At 33.8% G+C, this 24,021-nt stretch overlaps 2 protein-coding genes across 6 annotated transcripts in view; one reads left to right on the top strand and one right to left on the bottom strand.

Annotated features, from left to right (window-relative positions):
• Positions 1-12,292, top strand: part of LOC138320483 (transient receptor potential cation channel subfamily M member 2-like) — a 108,700-nt gene extending 96,408 nt beyond the window's left edge. For 2 of the 5 annotated variants that reach the window (XM_069263460.1, XM_069263462.1), the window contains 15 exons: positions 51-197; positions 573-608; positions 815-844; positions 1,718-1,790; positions 2,192-2,314; positions 2,570-2,669; positions 2,843-3,086; positions 4,619-4,726; positions 4,884-5,051; positions 6,775-7,026; positions 7,493-7,685; positions 7,887-8,052; positions 8,753-8,928; positions 9,418-9,483; positions 9,979-12,292. In XM_069263460.1, the coding sequence (XP_069119561.1) occupies positions 51-197; positions 573-608; positions 815-844; positions 1,718-1,790; positions 2,192-2,314; positions 2,570-2,669; positions 2,843-3,086; positions 4,619-4,726; positions 4,884-5,051; positions 6,775-7,026; positions 7,493-7,685; positions 7,887-8,052; positions 8,753-8,928; positions 9,418-9,483; positions 9,979-10,013 (1,917 nt within the window). In that variant the 3' untranslated portion in view covers positions 10,014-12,292. The remainder of the gene's footprint in view (positions 1-50; positions 198-572; positions 609-814; positions 845-1,717; positions 1,791-2,191; positions 2,315-2,569; positions 2,670-2,842; positions 3,087-4,618; positions 4,727-4,883; positions 5,052-6,774; positions 7,027-7,492; positions 7,686-7,886; positions 8,053-8,752; positions 8,929-9,417; positions 9,484-9,978) is intronic. The other 3 variants (XR_011208194.1, XM_069263461.1, XM_069263463.1) reach the window with 3 other exon arrangements.
• Positions 12,293-12,384: 92 nt separating this feature from the next.
• On the bottom strand, positions 12,385-22,594 carry LOC138322073 (solute carrier family 49 member 4 homolog). The gene is made up of 12 exons (XM_069266127.1): positions 22,348-22,594; positions 20,492-20,582; positions 19,995-20,158; positions 19,506-19,545; positions 19,067-19,098; positions 18,512-18,562; positions 17,307-17,436; positions 16,912-17,020; positions 16,387-16,454; positions 15,306-15,424; positions 14,892-15,074; positions 12,385-12,607 (listed from the first exon to the last, which is right to left on the bottom strand). The coding sequence occupies exons 1-12, from the start codon at positions 22,592-22,594 to the stop codon at positions 12,435-12,437; spliced, it is 1,407 nt and encodes a 468-aa protein (XP_069122228.1). The 3' UTR covers positions 12,385-12,434.
• Positions 22,595-24,021: the final 1,427 nt, after the last annotated feature.

Here is a 24,021-nt window from a genome sequence, read left to right as displayed (position 1 = left end):
CATAATAAGTAAAATTCCATTATAATAATCTGTTTTGATATTTATTTAAGCTGGGTAAAAGCCTGCTGTGTTATGCACTCAAAGAAAATCTGACGGATATTGTGGAGCTACTTATTGACAAAGGAATTAAACTAGAATGGTCGGATGGCGATATGAATGATACTAATTATAACGATGGAAGGTCTCTGTATAAACAGGTAAGTAATACTTACTTCCAAATGTAGTATTCGCGTTCAACATGATTAAATTTATAATCATTATACGTATATAGAAACTCAAAATTAATTGTTAGTATTGCATATATATACAATGCTGCAATTACACTGGTTGAGCTTTCTCCATTAAAAGTAAAGTCGTTAATGCAGTTCATTTTCTTTCTTTCGCATGTTTGCACAGCGTGCAATATGGATTTTCGTGTATAAGGAAGTAAAGATGAGCCAATTCCATTTCCAGTTTGTTAGAATTCCAGATAATTCACCTGTGTAGTGAGTTGAATTTCTACAAATAAGTGATTCAGTTGTTTACCTTATCACCGATTTAAGACTGTGCGAAGTTTTTTTTTTTCTTTTTAGATGGAAAAAGAACGGAAAAAATGTGAAGCCAAACAGGTAAAATACACTTTATTCACTGATCTTGATATGACATCTATGGTTTATAAAAATGCCAGGTCTTTGAAATCAGATATCATACTGAAAATCCTATTAACATTGAGAATTCAATAAACTATCTTTTTAATTTCACCGAAATTTATTTTAAAATGAAATACTAATCGATTTTAATCAATATGAAATCATGCTGATGCACTGTGTTACAGACGAGGACATGTATCGCGGAAATCGTACAGGTAAGAAATATATCTTATTATTAATAGGAGGTTTGAGAGATACATTACTAAACTTATCTGAAGCCCTCACTAATACAAATAACAATATAAAAATATCTTATATTTGTGGAGTCAAAATTATTGTACAAACTTTTTGTATCTGGAATGTATTGACGTCTGTAATTACAATAATTTTAGATATACTGCATAAATGCATGTAAGCAGACTGGAATATAATCATTTAAAATTGAAATAAGACCGATACGTTTTCGGGCATGTAAATGACAATTTGGATTATCTTCACGGTTAAAACCATATGCACAGCGTTCGTTATCAATTTTATTTACACCTTAGAGATCTAAGGGTAAATAATGGAAACTAATTGATTATAAAAAAACTGATATAGTACTGACGCCGTGAAACGAGGGGAAATAACTCTGTTTTCTTTCATACCTACGGGTGTAATACTGGCTAGTCCAGGGCAATACACTCATGCCGGCTGAGGCTGTATTGCATGGCTACCCATTCAATAAAGCCTAGTGGCGTCACGACGTCAACAAAATTACTATTTCCTCGGTAAAATTTTAACATTTTTTTCACAAACTTGAATGGTTTTACTATAAAGATGCAAACAACGGAATTTTTTTTTGATTTCTTCGAATTTATTTAAAAATGGCGGAATATTCTCTATGGTTGTAAAATTGCAATAAAACGTCGAGGTATGAAAGAAAAATACTCTTTCATAATCGGATATGAAAGAGTCTTATAATATCAGAATAATATAGATACTGATGATTTGATGAAAATATTTTTATATCGGTTTGTTTTCTGTCATTGTTTGTGTGTTTTTCAATAAAACTTCCATTTAATGTATTGATTGATTTATTTGTTCAGCTTCCAAGAGAAGAGTTGAAAAAGAAGAAGGATGCATGGAAGATTGGCTGCGCTCTCATATCCTATAGTGCGGGTAATGTATCATGTTGATGTTGATCGACGTCATCTCTGTAACACAGCAGGCACATTTCAAGGTTGTATTTGTATTACAATTTTGTAAGACAAAGCTATATTTTTGATAATCATGCAAGAAAATTTGAAATTAAAGTGTAAAACTAGATGTCTAGAAGCCACTCCTGCATGAGATAAAGGATATTAAAAAAAAGTTTGTAAAAAGAAAAAGATAATACACATGTATATAGTAATAGCAAAAGGAAGTCAATTTAATGAATTGAATGATCCTCCTGTTAAGTGATTTATTATCATATTGGACATTTATTAATGGGAATGTCTTCATCAATTCGCATCTCTTCAAAAGCTATGTATCAGTAGTCAATTTATGTTTTCCATTTCATAATTAACATTTTCTTTCAGTCCATAAACCCAAAGGAGCGGACAGTAAATTGATGACCCCGTCTGACTTTTTGTTGTGGGCAGTCTTAACCAACAAAATGGATATGGCAGAGATATTTTGGAAGCGTTCCCATGAACCTATCCGTAATTATCTATATGCTTTTATGAAATGGTTAATTTTGCTGTAGCTTACTAGTAAATAAATGAATCGTAAAATCTATTTTAGTGTCAGTGTATGTTTACTGAAGTTATTTGATCTGAATGACTAATTGCCTTGCATGATTTTATTATTATTATATTATTATTTAGAAATACATAGGTAAATCGTCTGCATAGATGTATTTTGTTTTATTTTTTTTAGATATATAATCATTTCAACCAACGTTTAAATATTTCTAGTTACAGCACTCATTGCAAGTGCTATATTGAGAAAAATGGCAGGAAAAGCACATGGTTTAGCGGAGCCCGCTATGGAAAAAGAAATGCTGCTTCATTCACGGTAATTCAAATCTATTTCTATTATGAATTATTTGAAAATTGGATTTTTTTTATGCTCAGTAAGTAGCAGTGAATTAAATTTGTTGATAATCAGTAAAATGTGTTAAGTTAATTGATAGTCAGTAAATAGCAATGGTCAATATCACGCTTAGTTTATATTTCATTTTTCATCAGTGTTTTTCGTCAGAGAGCTATTGATGTCACTCAAAAGATGTATGAACTCAATGAACAAGAGGCTGTCTTCGTATTAGAAGGGGAGAACAAGGTTCCGGTGTGGGGCATTCGGGAAAACGCCCTAGAATTCTCTCAGGAACGGAAAATTTATTCATTTGTAGCTCACCATGTCCCTCAGAGAACATTCGGCAGGATCTTTCACGGTGGTGACTTCTTTCATCATGATGATATAGCAAAACCCAAAGTGAGTATACTTGTGACACAGTTATAAGTCTTGAGCGTGGCTGTTACCTAAGCTACAAACAGTATGTTTTCTAACGTTAAAAATGCACAAGCATAAATGGTTAAAGTCTATAGGTTTTCAAAATAATGAATCCATTGGAAAGATTTTATGTAAATTGCCTCTAGAGTAATGTCATCATACTTAAGCTCTCAGAGGCTCCTAATGTGATTCAGATGTATTTGAGACCCCAACGGAATTTTTTAAATGACGATGACTAGCACTGTGTGGACACTGTTTTCTCTCATACCTACGGGTGTAATACTGGCTGGTCTCTCATACCTACGGGTGTAATACTGGCTGGTCTCTCATACCTACGGGTGTAATACTGGCTGGTCTCTCATACCTACGGGTGTAATACTGGCTGGTCTCTCATACCTACGGGTGTAATACAGGCTGGTCTAGAGCAACACACTCTTATCGCCTGAAGCTGTATTGCATGACTACTCATGCAATAAAGCCGCGTGACGTCACAGCGTCAACAAAACGATTTTCTCGGTACAATTTTAACAATTTTTCCAGAAACTAAGCTGGTTTACTTTAAAAGACACAAACAACGGGATACGCGTTGAAAATATCACGCAATTTTTATGTACGGAGAATTCACTTGCAGTCGCGTTTTTTCGAATTTATTTCAAACGTGGATATGAAGGATAGGGATATTATACCCCCGAGATCACAAAATGTTGTAAAACCCTCGGCAAGCCTCGGGTTTTAAAACATTTTGTAACCCTCGGGTAGAATACCCGTGTCCTTAATATCCAAATATGAAAGAGTCTTATAATATTCATCAAACAAGTGACCAAGCGGCATATGTACATAAAGGTTTTAAAAGTGTTATCTTCGAAATGCTGCTTGGACACTTTGGGTTTTTTTTCTTTCTGTACTCAGAATGGGCTCGTCATGTATTTATACAATTTATACATAGCATAGTCATATCATATATAAAGAAACTCGTTAACAAAAAAATGAAGAAAAAAATAATAAACGTTTTTGAATATATATAAAATAAATAAAATTAAATTAATGAAATAAAACAAAGAGTTGTTTAATCTAAAATGTAGTGAAATGAAATTAGTATTTATTAAATTGTGCTGTTAATGTCTAGTCTACTATTTATTTATGTATGTTATATTTCGTGCCTCTGGCACGGAGCCATTTCATCATTGTACATTGTTTTCTGTCGTATTATTTTTCCATTCTTTTATTTTCATTTTGGTATCACATTGTATTCTCCTCATTTATACTCTTTCGTTCTCTTTCTCACTTTACTGCAGCTCATTTAGAGGTTTTGTTATAATATTAGATCTTCATTGTTATAATGTTATATTGCGTAATACCTATTAATAGCAGATATAGCACGTATATCTTTTATGTATTTAAATTGTTATATGACTTAACATGGAGTCTCCATTATACTGATAGCCGAAATACATTCGGGTAAACAATGTAACCCCCTGGAAATATTGTTTATATTGATTTTTATTATTTCAAAGCCCACAAAAACCTGCTGCTGCCTCAAGTTGCTGTATCATGATAAGAAAAAGATTTCACTATTTTTGGCTATCGTGAAAGCTCCCGTCATGAAATTCATCACACACTATGTAAGTTTTACAATTAGATAAATACGCACTGAGAAACTTTAATTTGATTCAACATATTTAATGAAATTCTTGCTTAAGGGAACATATCGTGCATTTCGAACTCACACCAATATGGTTGATTTTTGCTTTAAATGAGTTGAATTGTATTTTATTACAGTTTTTCTTCGGTTTGTTCCTGGTATGTCTTAGTGCTTTTGTGATGACGAACATCACGAAAGAAAAATGGCCTATAGACGAAAAATCGGTGTATGAATACTGTTCTTACCTCTTCCTTTTTGCCGACATTATGGAAGAGTACGTACCGCCGACCATCAATACATTAATGGTAAGCTCTTTACAAACTATGAATGCGTTATATTGCGAGGGAAATTTTTTTTCGTTCTAATTTTTGAAAGGGGTCGTTCGCTTTTATAATATAATTAAGCATTGGCATCATACATTCGACATGCATTGGTATGAAACATACACTGGATGTTCTAGCATATCTTAATGGTGCGCGTTCATAGAAATAATGAAAATATTATAGATATACTAATAATAATATTATCACAATTTGATGATGACACGTCCATCATTTAAAGTGATTCTGAAAAAAGTAAACAATCATGTAGATGAACACGCTGTGTTAGTGTTATTTTAGGCTGAAGAAGGCCCTATAGTGGCTGAATATATATTCCATAGAAATAATTGTTTATCAATTTATTTGGCCTTTTATTTTGGATTATTAATATAATAGCTTTATACCGTTTTTATCGCATCTTATCAAAAATCTTTAGATCTGAAATCACCGAACTTTTATGCTAATAAAATGACTTTCTTCAAGACCTAGGTAGTATGGATTGGCAGATTGAAATAAAGTTATAGTACAGTGTACGTCTAATTCTAATTTTAAGATGGGGAACTACGCGCTTTAATTTATTAGCTATTGAATATATAATGTAGATCTTCAGAATAATTAAAGCTAAATTTCAATATCTACCTAACAGTCTGATAAATCAGCGTTTTTTAAATATTAAAAAATGAATAAATTAATAAAATATCAAACATATTTTATCAATTTTATAATGCAATAAAATATGATATATAACAATTAACTCACCAAGGCACCAAATGAACTTTTTTTTTTTTTTTTTTTTTTACATAATTTGCATTTTACAAAACTAAGTCACTTTGCCCTTTTTAATAGAAATTTTTATTTTCCGTTTTGGTTTATTTTCAACATATTAATGCATAATATTTCATCCAAAAATATCATTTGGTTCCAACACACTGGACTAAACAGAAAATTGATCCTTCTGTTTAACCCCCATAACTCACATATAATTTCCGTGACAAATAGACAAATACTCCCACAGTTCAATAAAAATTTGCATATTTTGAGGCAAACAGATATATGCTTCCACACTTCAGTACCATCTTCTATAGATGTGATGCAAGAATGCATAATAAATGTACACATCAGACTGTCCGGTAGACGGTTACTTCCTCGCCTCTTTTCCGGTTAGTTTGAGTTGGAATTACGTATTTATGGCGATACAAATTAGGGTTAATGCAGATTGAACAGAGGTCCACTGTAATAATGTAATTTCTTTGGTGGTGGTTTTGATGGTGTTTCATTTTTAAAATTTAAAATATATTTTATCTTTATTTTTTTCATTCTTTTTAATGATATTTAATAAACAATAATAACAGTACTCCCTATAATGAATTAATATGTTAAGTATTATTAAGCGTGTTTAAGTATTGGGTGAATACGTTTATGTTTATATTCAATAATATACCATTTGAATGTTATGAAATAATGTATATGTATATTCAGCTGATGAGTCAGTTAATAAAACCTGAACTTGAACTTTACCACATAACACACCAAAGATAATTTTCAAAATGAGCGCAGTTAAACATAGGGCTGAAGGTCGATAACATTTCCTTTAAGTATTACTTTTTCATACTGGAATTGTAAACAGTAGACGGTAGTTGTTGAAGCAACATATTCGAATACTGTTTTGCAATGAACTTTTCAAATATGCTGTGTTTTATTTTACAAGAACCTTATATATAGGAAACAATGGAGAAACAGAGCTCTCAGCCACATGAACAACTTTTGGAATGCAATGGATTTTGTTTCGTACCTGATGCTGATCATTGCGATATGTATTCGATTCCTGCATGAAACAACAGAGTTCGGTATATCCAGACGGTTTTATGCCATTGGGTTATTTCTCATGTACATGCGTTTTCTGCATGTGTTGCTGATACAGAGGACAATAGGACCAACTATTATCATGTTAAAGGAAGGAGTGAGTGTTATCAATGTATTCAGCAACACTCTCCATATAGTATCTCTAGTATATCTATTAGACTAGTGCTATATGAACTAGAGCATTTTTCATTGGCTTTGCTGGTCAAAAATGCCATTGTAACGTCATGACAAAAATGACGAAAGTCTTACCACACGTCAGGACACAAGAAATAATTTCTTCAGTGTATTTTCGTATGAAAGAGTTACATTGATTTTTGTTGTTGTACACATTATCGGCTCGTCATCTATATAGTATACCCAATATCATACCATTTACATGAAAAATATGTATAAAGATTGATACATAAAATAATTGAACAAAAAGGGATTAAATAAACTCGAAAAGCTATTTGGTCTCAAATGCAGTGAGATATTTAATTTAGTATTTGCTAGATTCGATTAGTCATAGTGTGTTGCATTATGAACATAATTTACTAGCTGATATCGCATTCTTTTATTTACAGCTGAAAGAACTGATGCGATTTGTTGTGGTCATGTTTATATTGATTGTTAGCGTGGGAGTGTTTTACCACGCCAATCTCTACCCCAACCACTACGACATGTTCTCAACACTGGGTATACAGCACTGGAGTGTGTGGAAAATCCTGTATCTGCCATACTGGTCGATATATGGCGAATTCAAGGATGAGATCAGTGGTGAGTATTGCAATTATTTCGGATTTGTCTACATTGAAGCTTACACAGTGCTAAATGCAAAGTTTCGTGCAATACCATATCGATTTGATTGACAGCTGGCGAACCGTCAATTGTTTTGAGATGACAAAAATTATATCTTGTTTCACTATTACCATGACCTTCATTAGATGAGATAAACACTGAACTTTTTTTTAAATCCAGGTGAACTCCCCGACAGCCAAGCGTGTAGCACCAATCAGACCGAATACATGAACAATCCGGACATCGTTAGGTGTCCTGAAAAAGACTGGACAGTCTCCGTATTGTCCGTGTTCTTCGTTCTCATACTCAACCTTCTACTGGTGAATCTCATCATTGCTATGTTCAGGTAATGATTACAACGTTTTTAGTGATACTTACTTGTTTCAGTTCCTAAGGCACATGACGGACCTCAGAGCCCCGTCTTAAAGCGGGAAACAAATGGTAATCGCCGTGTCCGTCCGTCCGTCCGCCTGTCGGTTCACAAAATGGTTTCTATTTTTTTTCTCAAAAACACGGCAGGCACATTTGGTTTTGAATCATACATAGTAATAGCCGATAGTATATAGATATGGAACAGGGGGCGTTTTTTGCTAAGAAATTTAACACAATGCCAATGAGAAATGCTAGACAGAAGTTTTGAGTGTTTGACAGTTATATGTTGTTTAAGCGACCACAATGTCATCTAAATGATTTAAATTCGTCGCATAATTTCAAGGATAAATGGTATAAGGGGATTATCAGTCTCTGAATATGATGAAAAATGGTTTTACATGGTTTTGAATTGATGCGAGAATTACAAATGAACCATGTAGCCCTTAAATGGGTATTTTTATAGGCATATAATTCAACAATTTCAATTAAAATGTGTATAAGGAAGTAATTTAATTGACCTACATTTTTACGTCATAGCGGTCGCAGTATGTAAAAAGTGTGATTCTCTTCCAGATGATAATTTATGCTGTAATTTAGAATGTATCTGACAATTTACTATATGCCTTATGCTAGATTTAGTCCCAGTACTAATGCGTTGATAATTTTTTCTACAGTTTTCGATTCGAAGAAATAAAGGAGAATTCAGACACATTTTGGAGGTTCCACAGAAGCCAGGTGATTATGGAGTTCCGAAAAAGAATCCCTGTGCCGTTAAACTTGGTATGTCGTCCGATTACATCCATCTATTCGTGCTGTGTCTGTCGCAGAGACAGGAAACAGAAAGAAAAGGGTAATTATCCAATGCAAGAAAATCACAATCAATACCTACCCGGAAGTGCAGATAACTCTGTAATATGCAAACTCGGAAGATGAAAAATGTGTTGATACTCATACATTAATATCAAATAGAGTTGATATATATACTTCTGCACAAAGTTTGTTCTTCATAAAATATTTCATTTTTTGAATTAATTAACTATGATTGATGAAAGTTTTAAAATAATTATGAGAGAGAGTGAGGGACACTTCAAAAATGTTTTAATTCTACTTCCCACTTTCCTGAAACCGTATGTTGTGACCTAGATATTCCTTAATGCATTCTATACTGGAATATAGACGCCGTATTTGAGTTCGCACTACGGTAACTTGACCATCTAAGTTAATGACATCGACAATACTAAGGTTGGCTGTAATGGATTGTCATGACAAGTGAAATAAACAGATACAACGGAAAATAGGCGTTTTTAATCAAACTACTAGTAAAATAATTTTACTTTAGATACAAATGTGAGAGCTGAACTAGACGAAAAACAACAGATCCTTGCTCAGCGATGGATGTTATCGGGTAAGCTGTATGATTTATGAAACGCCACTTGAATGGACGAGTGTAAATAAGCATACATGTGATTCACTGTCGTGCATCCAATTATCTAGCTAAACCATTTTAGATCAGGTTTGACCAAATCGTAGATTTCGTGATATCAAAATGACGTCAGTAAAATACAATTTAGCGTCGATTAGTCCCAACACCCTGTGATTATGACCCCATATTTTGACGTGATTTTTGTGACGTTACTATCACCGGAAGGTGGACTAATCACCGGTATATCGTACTTTGTCTACACCGTTTAGGTATCTCTTAAACTCCCGCCAAAGCCACTAGACAAAATAACATACAGTCATATTTTATACACATTTTATCACATTACAGACTTTTCCTATCGTTAATTCTAGCTTAAATAAATTATTACATTACATTCTTAAAACATTTTTTTCATATTTTTTTTTAAATGTGTCTGTTTTCTACATGTATATGTTTTGGATGTGTATTTTTCAACAGAAAGTGATGCACTGCAGCTGTTCAAAAATGAATAAATTAAAGGAATGTGAAGAACGACGGACTAAGTAAAAGGAGCAAAGATACAGCCATCACTTTTTTCGGCTGTTAACCATGTACCTAGGTCATGGTAAAAGGAGCAAAGATACAACCATCACTTTTTCGGCTGTTAACCATGTACTTAGGCCATGGTAAAAGGATCAAAGATACAACCATCACTTTTTCACCTGTTAACCATGTACCTAGGCCATATAGGTTGGTTAACACACTCATCTAGGATAAAAAACATTGCTGATAGCACATCAATTTATTTATAGCTATGTGATTTGTATTGATAGATCTTGTAGCTTTAGAATTAAAATAGGAATGTAAGTCAACGCCATGTTATAAATCTAACATTTAAGTACTATTAGTCCCATCATCTGGTGCATATGAGTGTGACGTCAATGTTTTTATGTATTACGTCACATTAAACGGTCAATTGGGACTCATCGTACTCAAACGTGTTACTTTACCGTCTGGAAACTGTCATGTTGTCCTGGGTATCATTAACGTCCTGTATAATTGATATGGGTTCCGGTGCTGATCTCAAAAAAGTTTTGTTACAAACGTTATGTCTAGGTGGAGGGGGGTCATTGTACACAATGTCCAACAATGTAGATGTAAATAGATTCGTAGAGTTGATGGCGATAGTGTTTTGGTTTTCTGCTGAGATTGACAACAGGATGCATATCATCCCGAGTTACAAAATGGACATTTATACGTATATCGGAGACTTTAAATCACGCCGTGCACGAACCATAAAACAGCACTGACACTGATGACGTCACAGTTTTGTTTTCATAAAGTTATTGTATGCTATCTGTCATATTCAAATGGCTGACAATGCATTTCACAATAAATTATAGACAAATGTGTGAACGATAGGGAGAATACCAGACAGATAGAAACCATGACAACGCTCAAAACAAGCTGACGCCGTTCACAAGCAAGGCAAATTATATATCCAGCCAAAATACCGGACGTTATAGACAGGTACCACACGATGCACGTGTAATACTTAATGGCCACCATTAGTGTAGATTATGATTTTGAGGTTTTAAGAGTCAATGTGTTTGCTATGAAGGCTGGTCTGTGATGATTTAGAGCTGAAATTGTATGATATGTTTTTATTGCGTGCTATATTTTATACATGCATTCTATTTGGAGATCCCTGTGCATTTTACATGGAATATATTTCATTGGCTTGAGGTTCACTTGCGCCGCTGAAAATACGATTTATCATCTTTATATTTATGACATCTTTACACAATTTATGATATATTTTTTTTATAAATTAATAAAACAACTTCCACTCTTTTTAGCCATGTCTACTCCGTACAACAATTTTTATTTTTGTGGGTTCTGGAATGTTTTTGTCCTATATAATTGTGATATGCATGAAGTTGTAATACTGCAGAATTATGTATATTTATTTATTTGTTTTTTTTTAAATGAATCCCACTTCTTGTGGATGCTAAGATATGATTTGTAAATGCAGTGTACACGCATTTCATCATGATTTGTGAACAAGACATCATGATTTGTGAAAAATGAATCATAATTCATGTACAATACGTCATTATTCGTTAATGATACGTCATGATTCGTGAACAAAACGTCATGATTCGTGAACAAGACATCATGATTTGTGAACAAAACGTCATGATTTGTGAACAATACGTCATGATTCGTGAACAAAACGTCATGATTCGTGAACAATACGTTATTTTTTGTGAACAATACGTTATTGTTTGTGAACAATAAATCATGATTTGTGAACAATAAATAATGATTTGTGAACAATACGTCATGATTCGTGGACAATACGTCATGATTCGTGAACAAGAAATCATGATTTGTGAACAAGAAATAATGATTTATCAACAAAAAATCATGATTTGTTAATAATACGTCATGATTTGTGAACAATACGTCATGATTCGTGAACAAAACGTCATGATTTGTGAACAATACGTTATTATTTGTGAACAATAAATCATGATTTGTTAATAATACAACATGATTTGTGAACAAAACGTCATGATTCGTGAACAATAAATAATGATTTGTGAACAAAACGTCATGATTCGTGAACAAGAAATAATGATTTGTGAACAAAAAATCATGATTTGTTAATAATACGTCATGATTTGTGAACAAAACGTCATGATTCGTGAACAATCGCTTGTGATTCATTGATCATCTGTGTTTGGAGGTTGATCGTGTAAGTGTTTAATCACCGTGCTTTTAGAAAATAAAAGATTAGTGTTTAAAATATTTTGTTCGTTGTCCTTTCAACGCATATCGTTTTGCTATTTTAGGCCACAATGATATGCAACTTGTAATATTATCCTGACTCATGTCACTATTACAGCTAATATTTTCTATTTGTCGTCAATCAATTTCTGCCATAGTCCTCACCGAAGAGCGATGTCCATCTCCATACTGTCGAATCCGTTGTTATGACAAGCGTCGCCTTCCTTAGCCTCAGTGTCAATGTCCGTTCGGATATAGCTCACTGGTAATAACAACAACGTCAGAAAGCCAGTCAGTGAACAGACAAACATAGTCCACGTCAGCCAGCGGTGGTCTGTGGATGGAGGATTGAGTTAATGAGTTACACTTGTCACTACTATTATATTCATTCTTATTTTAGTCTACGTCACCCAATCGTTTATCAACATGTTATGGTCAACCAATGCCTTTGAATGTCTTTAAAAGTCATTAGTATATATATAATCAATATAATGAATATATCGGAAATGCTTCATTAGCAATGTGAAAAAAAAATTATAAATACCAACAAGAGACAGGAAAGCATGCGCAGCGATTGCTTAAAAGGAATCCATATTTAAAAGGAAAACTGAAATTTCCATAAACATTCCGGTTAAACAGAGAAAATTGATGACATTAAATATTTTTATAAAGTTCAATATTTATTTTAGTCCAGTAAAAATACGAAAAATAGAGGCCTAACCTCCAAATAATTGCAACAGAATTTGTTTTCTGCTTTTTGGGTCGGAGGATCTTAGTATTTTACCATGAAAAAAGTCGCCAAAAATCATATGTTCGGAAAGTCAACACCCGAAAAATAAGAAAATATGTAGAAATTACACTTTTGACCACTTTTAAAGTACAATATCTGCTATTTTTGCAATATTTGAAATATGAAATCAGGTATATAGTTAGACGAACTTTAGGTTAGTACAAATAAGTTGAAATGATACAATAATTTCAGTCAATCCAAGGAATAAAGAAGGATGAAAACGGCTCAAAACCTTTTGAATTTAGCAAGCATTACAGATTCTGTTCTTATTAGATGCAAACATTTATAAAATCTTACCCTGAACTATATCAGTTTGTGTTTTATGCCTTAAAGAATTACATTTTCTTTGATATTAATGCATGATCGATAATACATTAGCCATAAAAAACCTAAATATTAACATGTCAAGTTGACTGATCGTGCCAATTTGAAGTGTTTTTAAACTTAGATTGTTGGCAAAACACCCATTTTGGTAGTTAATATTTCGGAAAATAAAAAAAGCAAATGCTTCAAAATATGTTATATCCTTTTTTGTATATTTTGTACTTGTTATTTTTATCATTGTTGTAAAACCGGTATAAATCTGCACATATTATTTAGTTGTAAAAACTTCCTATCACGTAAATTGGCTGAATACCAAAATATGTCTAAGTCCATAAATCTGCAATACAAAAATCTTAATTTTTCGAATATGCTTTATTCGTTTGTCATAAAATTTTGCCAGTAAATAAATCAGAACTGTGATGATTTTCAGCTATAAAATTGAACTTGAACTTTTATTTTAATCCTGAATCTCATTGAAAATTATATAACCCCCATCCAGTTCCATTATGGAAAAAAGAAAAACTGACCTATGCAAATATTTGATCAAAAAAGACTTCAATCTCACTTTATAAAGAGCTCTCCATTATGGCGGTAATATCTGCCAAAGAATTTTGCAATCTGATTAGTCACAAAATAGATATTCACATTTTTGACATTTCAACTTAAGGACTTGGCCAATTAGAGAAGAATAGTCAAATTGGCACTAAATGAGGATTTGATCGACCTCACGTCTTTTATATTTGGGGATATCTTGATAAAGTAGTCTCTTTTAGGTGAGTATAGCCTATATATAATCTGAATTAATAACTATCTAAACACGTGAGACGGTACTTACTGAAAAATTCTTGAATGAAAAAGACATATTATTCAATTTGGACTCCAAAATGTCCTTGGAAAAGGCCAAAAGTCCAACTTTGAGCAACCATATTATCTCAGGTAGTGAAAGTAAAATGTTTTCCCTTTAAAGCCTTTATTCAACAAGTTTTATTTAAAAAGATTCCACCAAAATGAGTATCAATGGTATTGTTGATTATAACATTTTTTATCTTAACAATCCAAGCATATTTGGCTGTTGCAAGGACATAATTATGCAATTTTCATGCTGTCATACTTTTTCCCGGTGTTGATTTCAACTTATGTTTTTGGCAATCTGTGCTGTCCTTATAACGTTCTTGTCATACATTAATTTTCTAGTATCTCATGATAACCATATAAGTTTATATTTGGCTTCAAATTTGACAAATTATACAAATATCTCTATTTTTCTAATTTTTTGGGGGGTAAGAAAAACACTTTCCCAAATTTTTATTTGTGGCGACTTTTTTTCTTGTATAAAACAAAGTCAGATCTGTATGAAAAACAAAGAAAAAAATCTGTTGCAATTATTTTGGTGTAACACCCTATCTTTACTGGACTATTTACAACAAGGAAGACTAAATGCAAATATAAAACAAATGTCTAAAATGAATTTGATTAAACACGAAAACAACGACAGGAGACTAACCTGATACAGGTATATACATCAGAGCAAAGAAACCATTAGCAAAGACGAGGAAAACAAAGTCTGACATGGCGTTGATGATTCCACCGGGTATGGGGAAGGAAGCTTCACAGATGACTTCATACCACAAAGGAAAGGACGCATTCAACACACCACCGGACACAATGGCAGATACATACAATTGCCCTGAAACAGTAAACAATTCATATCTTCCGAACGATTTTTTGAAAATATACCCTCTAGGTATCAAATAATGAAACACTCGTAAAACGATGAAGGTAATGATAAAAAGAGACCATTTATCAGTATCTGGATACATTACAATACTGTTAATTCTTAAGGAAAACATTTCTTTTAGTTATTTATATTTAATTTCTTTTGTCATATATGTGTGATAGATTTGAAATAAAATCTTACACGCTGAATATGGCAGAAACTCTCCGGCGATAAGTGATGTCCATAATGATGTTGATATGACGAGTATAAACATCGATAGAAGGACGGGCTTGAGACGCTTCATAAATATATCGGAAAATCTGGGGGATAACAAACATAAACCGTGTATAATAGCTAGAGCTATTAATTCTGAACATCAGTTTACTGTAAATAAATGGCTATATGATATGAAATTTGACTGGTAGCATCCTTATGGGCTACTAACTGAAAATGGTATAAATGATGGGGCTGACCCCCCAGGGGCCTGAGGGGCGGGCAAAAGGGGGTCCAATTTGGCTATTTCCATATAAACGACATCTTCTCTGAAACTAAGCATGAGATAGCACTCATAAATCAATGGTAGCAACGTTATAGGATGGGGATTCAAAATTGTACAAATGATGGGGGCGACCCCGAGGGGCCTTAGGGGCGGGGCCCAAAGTGGTCAATTTGGTTATTTTCATATAAACAAATTCTTCTCTGAAACCAAGCATGGGATAGCACCCATAATACAATGGTAACATCCTTATAGAGTGGGGATTCAACATTTTACAAAATGTTGGGGCTGACCCCCCCCCCCCCCCCCCCGGAGCCTGAGGAGCGGGATCAAAAGGGATCAATTTGGCTTTCTCGATATAAACGACCTCTTTTCTGAAAATAAGTGTGAGATAGCACTCATAATGCAATGGTAGCAACGTAGGGGTGACGCCTTTGGGGCCTGAGGTGCGTGGTCAAAAGGGGTCAATTTGGCTATTTCCATAGAAACGACTTCTTCTCTGAAACCAAGCATGAGATAGCACCCTTAATGCAATGGCAGCATCCTTATAGGGTGGGGATTCAAAATTGTACAAATGATGGAGCTGACCTCCCGGGAGCCTGAGGGGCGGGGTCAAAAGGGGTCAATTTGGCTATTTCCTTAAAAATGACTTCTTCTCTGCAAATAATTATGGGATAGCACCCATATTGCAATGGTAGCATCCTTATAGGGAGAGGATTAAAAATTGTACAAATGACAGGGCTGACCCCCGGGGCCTTCGACCGCAATAGATGCGGGGTCACTTACCTGGCTACTATAAAACCTAGGGCACTACCAGCCATAACGGTTGAGAATCCTATCCATCCTGCATTTAGCTAAAACAAAATGGAAGCCCAATTCAATGGTTTTACCTTAATACCGTGTAGCCGGAACAAGATGGAAACCCAATTCAATGGTTTTACCTTAGTACCGTGAGCCGCTTATTTTTGCGGAGGATAATTTAGCTATTTCGCGGGAAATCACAATGATCGCAAAAATTAAATCCGCGAAATATAGAGCAATCGTTGACTCATATGGACTCTAAAAGTCAGATTGCGATATTTTAAGACCGCTTAAATTCAATTTTCCCGTTTTTGTTAAAATCGCTAAAAATGTTCACCAGCAAAAATAACCGGCTATCCGCTATTGAAATATGTTACCGACGCTAAATTAAACCTATCGACTCTATTGTATCTAGGGTTACACGCTCCCACCATCTACACCTTATAAACAAGGACAACTTATCATTTTCATTCGCATTTAAAGTAAAGTGATGGGTGTCTCTCTCCTTACCTGTGAAAAGCCGATAGGATCGTATATAATGTCTATAACCTGAACCCAGGATGTGTAAGTACCGACCATAACACCGAATACAAGTACCAGGGACACCAGATGTTTATTTCTACAAAATATTGACAGGGACACCAGATGTTTATTTCTACAAAATATTGAAGCATTAAAGGCAACACAAACATTTCAAAATGCCAAAATGTTGTATTCAAAACGAAATAAATCAAATAAAAATAATGCAATATTTGAAAGCTTGTTTAACAACAAGCTAATGAATGACATGTTTTCTTCTACATTAATAAACATTCAATTTGTAGTAATTAGTCTATAACTTTATAACCATTCGAGTATTACGGTAATATTACTAATCCTCATTCAAATGGACATACGACACTTACGTGAATATTTTCTTGAATGCTTCCTTGTAAGTTAGGCGGGACATGCCGGCCGTTGTACTGGGAGCAGCAGACGGTTTATCTGGGTAGTATGCTACTGTAGCAATTAAAAGTGCTAGGGACAAGCCGCATTCTGTGGATTAACAATGTTATGTTATCTTATGTTGAATACAAAGTAGAGACCTATACCTCTTTAACTTTACATGTAAAATATATTTCATCTGTCGAAAATGGTGAACATAATCAATTGTGATATAACATTTGCATATTTACCGTTATTGCAATTTTGATAAAGCATAAAAATGTTGATTTGATGGCAAATTATTTGACCTATATTCACATAAATGCATTTTAGACATGGGCAACCAAATAAATATCTGTTCATCTTTCTTCTACTGCAATAATTCTTAGTTTACCTTATAAATGCATTAGTTCCGTCAGCACGTTTTAGATACAGGAATTTGATATTTTACGATGTTAATTATATTTGAAGCGGATTCATTGAGAAAATAAATGCGTTTTTTATGGTTATCGTGGCATTTACCGTATTCTGGTGTTGGTTAGTGTGTCATTTACTCCTTTTCAGCTCTAAATTAATATGACACGGGTGATTGATATTCAGGCATTTTCACGGATGGCCGTATTTATATATAAGTGCTACCTGATAGTTATTGCTATCGTATGGACATCTTTGTGGGAGGATGACTTCAATCAGTTATCTTACTATAACATTCTTAACTTTAAAGGTCGTGTTCAAATGTAAAGACGTCAATGATAAAGGTCCAATTTTTACATTATTACTATGTATGTATAATCAAGTGGTCAAATCGTTTTCATATTTTATACATTAGTTATCAACACATAGTTATTTCACAAGCTCATCACTGCAACCAGCGGCAAGCAAGATAAAGGTTTTAAAACCAATATACATATACGAAAAGTATAAAAAAAAGTTTACTATTTTTATATTTTATATTAAAATATATATTACTTCTGAATACTGAATTTAAACTTCGTAAAATCTTAAATTATATTTTATATTTTATACCTTCAATTACCAGTATTTTGCTAAATGCGCTCATGTAAATATGTATTCACAACTGCTTTGGAAAGAACAAACATATATATTGATCATTGATTAATTATTTTTACTGAAATAGAGTTTGATTGCACAAACTGGCTGTATTAAGTCGTGTCCCTATACTTACGTACGTACAGATAATACATCAATCCATCTAACATTTCATCACCATTGGTAACTGTAAAAAAGTAATAGAACATAACATTTTACTTCTGGTTTCTTTAATGTAATAGATTCTACTTAGCGCTTGGCATAATGGGAGTGGAGACGACTAGATAGACCGTTATCAGTATAATGTCACCGAATGTTGTTGGATTAACTATTTGGCGGTATGCTTTAGTGAAGAAACACTATGAAAAGGTTCTATTATCACAAGGAAACATAACACGAATATATCGCAGCCTCCTAAAACATCGAAACATTCATACACACACCATATTGCATGCAGGTCAGACGTCTTTAAGTATCATTGGCTGTTTATAGAATGTTAGGTCAAATGCCTGACGAGTCCTTATACGAACGATCTTTAGTCAGAGCTCTATTAAGATGGTGAATGAACTAAGGGAGGTGTAATAAAATATATATGGTATTATTAGTATAATTTTAATTAATTCCTATTTCTAACGTAAGCTCCCGTAGAATATAATAAATAGTTTACCAAACGTTATAACCTGATAACTACCTTCCATAGTCCATGTCGAGTTATGTAGAGCACTGCAACAGATAGCAGATCAACACACACATTCAATCCCAAATAATATTAAATATTATATTGCAAACAACATTTATAGACATACGTATGTATTGCGAAGATTGACAGATTTCCTTCACGTGAGATATTATCATAACGATGGGACTGTTATGTATGCAAAACAATGCTGTCACATCTCCCATTCATCTAAAATTTTGATGTCATAAGAAAGCTGCAGTCATTTTGTCATTTTGGGTTATCACAAAATAAAAACTAATAAATTATTCAATTATAGAAATCGTCACATTTAATACAAAATAGGTGATCACTTTTACTTAATAATAAGCTAACTCAAACAAATAGCAGTTGTCACCTCTCTAGTAATCTGAAGCTTTAGGAATACTTCTTAAATCATTTTAATGAAGCTTACCTAATGTTTTGTAATTCTGGATTCTCCACCGCCTTTGGACCTGGAAATATACCACAATACTTAGATTCTTTAACAATATATATATATTTTTATTAGAAACATCCCTAGTTCCTACTGAATTATTTGAAGTATCATCTAACAAATATGGTTAAAATTAACATTAATTTGCAATGTCAAGGTCTGACTGGATGCTGTCAATCTGCTTTCGTACAATCCGCAATTACTGAATATCATGAAGCCTATGTGTTGGGTCCTTTGGGCATGGAGTACTAATACACTGGTGAATATACATTATGTTGACCATTTAACATAACCTGTCGCGCCTTCCAGGGAAAGTATGTACAATCCAAATATGCACTCCAAAAAGTATATGAGTTTACCCATTTTGGTCACTTTGATAAGCACTTGATTCTGCTGGATTTTAGCGTATCGCATTTAACAGCTTTTTGGTAGCTTGCTATCTCTGTTCTGAGATGTATTTTATCTTACCAACGATACTTGCGACGCCGTCGCCGACATATGCGGCAAGCACCATAACAGCTGTGGCGGTGATTCTTTCTCCTGGAGGGAACCACTTCTCCGCTACAATAGGTGGGGCGGCGAATGATATTACTCCGTTACAGCCGTTTAGAAACTCTCCTATGGTAACGAGGCTTGCAAAAGAAAAAAAAATACAAAACTTATAGTTTTATACCAGTTGTATATAAACGATAAACAAAAGTAAATCAATGCTAGACACCAGTTACCAATAATTGATTTAGGCAGAGACTTAAATATCTCTGATTTGGGAAAAAACTACAATTACAGCAAAGTTATGACCAATCAAAGGTCCGTAAAGTTCCATCCTCTTCAGTATACATGCAAATCTGAATTTACATTTTGCTCAAAAGTGTTAGCTTTATTAAGGCAAGAGTGATAATTTTGAAAGAACTATTTTCAATTTTCCATTTGTTGTCAGTATTGTTGCATTCCAAAACAATACTTACATTAACGCTACATCTTTATCCCTACTAAAAGACCGCAGACCGTTACTTAACAGCATAGTAACGGAAAAGATTAGCATTGTGACTCGTAAACCTGAAGAAAAATAGAATACTTTGTGATAATCAATTCTTGAACAGGTAAAATGCAATACACGTATACGAATACATACGCGGACGTTGTATGACCATTTCTAGGTTGTAATCGATTGTACTTTATTTCATTTTCCGTTCTTGCGTGCCTACACTTAATTTTGTTCTACATTCTACAACTTCTTAATATTATTTGACACATAGTTTGTTATCATACATGATGAGGATCGAATCGCACTAACTGAGAATGTCATTCTATGCAACCAGACTCAAAAGAGTATCAATTGTGAAAAGGCTACTACATATTTACCCGCTGAACAATTGTTCATTGCTGTGCTAAAACTTCAAGGCCATATTTTTAGTCAGTCTCAATGTCAGGTTTGCCAAAAATCATGTAGAGTTATAGATATAGTAATATTTGTTTTCGTTTAGATTTACTTGTAGTACCATAAGGTGTATTCTAATCTTATACTACCTTCAGTAGGACATGTTGACTAGGGACTGCTATAGATCATATGTAAATTCGTGCCACTCTCCCCGAACTAAAGTGACCAGAAACATACACAAAGGTGTGTAGCTATGTTTCAGGTGATTTGATATTTGTTTCCCTTCTTGTACAGAAATGTGTGGAAAAGAACTAAATTATTTTACACATAAACTAAACCACTGATGTACAGATATATTGTAATGTTGTAAATACAAATCGACTTTATGGACCCTTATCAGAATTATGTCGAAAAGAACTATATCAACCTGTGTTGACAATCAAGATGCTGCTTGAAAATGTGCAAATATTTCTATTTTCCATGACAACAATGTGTTTTTTTCTTAGCCTCGATCTGAGCACGGAATGTCAAGCATGCGTGTACTTCAAGAGAGGCTTATTGAGTCCTAACTTGCGTTGTCCGACTTGTCTGACAATGTTTTCATTTTTTCGATGGCCCGTTTTAGCTGTCAAATTTCAACTAACTGATTGAAGTAGTTGTACATCGACAAAGAGAAATTGAACGTTTACTGGACGTAGATAAATGCACAATGTACAACTACCTCAAAGTAAATAGTAATGTACACTTATCAAGTCTTAAACAACTACTTCAATCAGGATGTTGTAATTTGATGGCTCAAACGGGTCATCGTACATTTCTGCTGTACCTGTACAAGATTTTATATTATGTTATGCTACCCTTTATACATAGTTCAGAGAACACACATTGAAATGTACTAACCAACCTTGAAATGTTCTTCCCACCTACTTAACGTTATATTTGATTCTTTGTTTTAGTTAGATGGAATCTAAACAAGCGCGCTATCACTGACAGAGCTTGGCCATGATAATGATAATGCAATGATATTGCAGCTCTGTCTCAGGTAGGGACAATGAAATCTTTTATATTCTATCAACATTTTGGTTTATTCCGAGAGACATAGACTTGATAAATCCGGCTTTGTCCGTTTAAATTCATTTTCAGATTATAAGCCAACTGTTTCAGGTTTTAGACCCTGTTTAAACTAGTGATATGTTATATGCTAACGCGCTACATTGAATATGTCTGTATCCCATTGCGTTCATACCACCTTAATGCAATCAAAACATTGTTCAATATCTATACAAGAAGCGCTTGTCCGGCCGGATTTGACTTTACAAACGCATACACATCGAGTCTTTTTTTACCTTGTCATGCTAATGGCGATGGTAAACTATAACTATTATTATATACTAATAATGTTACTTGCTCTGTCAAACAGAAGTGAGCCAATACCTACATTACCTGCTTTATCTAGTGTGAGTGAGCCGACACACATGTAGAGAATGCTGCCTGCTCTGCCCATATTGAGGATGAAGACTACAGTCGTATCCTGCCAGCCGTACACGGTCTTGACAGACTGTGTAATAGGTCCCCAGGTATTAAGACCGATGTTCTGGTGGGCCAAATGTAGTGAGGTAAGAAGGAGGATCCACCAACGGGAAGGATAGGTTTTGATGGTTGGTTCTAGAAGATGTTTCTCCTCCGTCATCCTATGGAAAACTACTATGTAGGTATGCGTCAATGACGGACCTTTGTTGAGGTCAATACTTTGTAATGAAGCCCCAGTGATTTTTTTATGTAATAACCAAGTGTGATTTTGGAATTATTATTTTAGCTTATATATGGCGGTATAACACAATATTGTTTTAATCAATTGTTATTCTGCTTTTGAATATATAGATGTAGAGCTTGATTATGTGTAGATATTTCAATGGTTTGCATGTTGATTATAGGAAAAGTGATAACAGAGAACCACCCTAAAGAACTCAATGTTTGAGGAATAGTAACTTGGTATTTATCATTTAATGGAAACACCTAGTCAATATACAAAATGTTTAACTCTACTTGATCATCATATCTATTGGATTTATTACACTCTGTTTTGTGTAACACCTCATTATATAAATACTACCCGCTGTAGAGGGTAACACTAGGTACTGTCACCCTGTAATGCAGGTAGTATTTATGTCATTATATCAAACGTCTAGAAAAAAAACTAGTGTTCAAGTATTTGCAATCTATTGAAACACTTTACTTATTTTTTTTCTATTGTCTTCTATTGTTCCAATGCTAATTCCCGTGCGAGAGTGTGAAATGCCAAATATCTCTTGACCATTCAGAATGCAGGATTCTCACTTGAGGTATAATAAAAAATGTATTCAAGCTAATCCTGATATACATGTACATTGAAACATACCCTCTAGTATTGATTCATGACTTACTTGGATGCATTTGGTTCCCCGGGTTAATATGTTTCCGAGCCGTAGACAAGTTGTGATAGTTTTCCAATGATCAGCATCACATTTACGAAGCACAAACATCTACGTACTCCACAAAGTATAGGGCATCCCTGTCATCATAACAATGTGCTTTATGTGCCGAACCCGTCTTCATAAACACACTCTCATACCCTATCAAGTACACACGTACGCTGGCTTAATATATTCTTTATAGATGACCGCTTGTCTGTCCAGGGAACCAAACATCTATACATATGCTTTTAATCGAAATGGCAGTTTTATTCATTATACGCCAATTGATCGTTTGGCCTGGCCGAATAACGTAGAAAATATCAAACCGCCACTTGATATTTTATTTATCAGACTACAATCTAAATTTTGACTTGCAATTCAAGTTGACAATTCAAAACATGAATAAATTATATGTATCAAAAGGTGAACAAAGGTTGGGAAATTATTATATAGATATCTTATGCAGGAGTGGTCAGATAATTTCAATCATAGATCTAGAGCAAGATCTAATACGACGTCCTGTCTTATATATTCATTATAACTGTAAAAGTACTAAACATTAACTAAACAACAAGAAGTATCACATACGGCAATAAGGAAGAGGTAATCAAAGCAATGAGGAAGAAGTGATCAACGCAGTGAGAGAGTCATTAAAGCAATGAGA

The sequence above is a fragment of the Argopecten irradians genome, chromosome 4 (genome assembly GCF_041381155.1).
Source record: "Argopecten irradians isolate NY chromosome 4, Ai_NY, whole genome shotgun sequence".
Lineage (NCBI taxonomy): Eukaryota > Metazoa > Mollusca > Bivalvia > Pectinida > Pectinidae > Argopecten > Argopecten irradians.
Note: the sequence above shows the minus strand (reverse complement) of the source record. Positions and strands in the feature narration are given on the sequence as shown.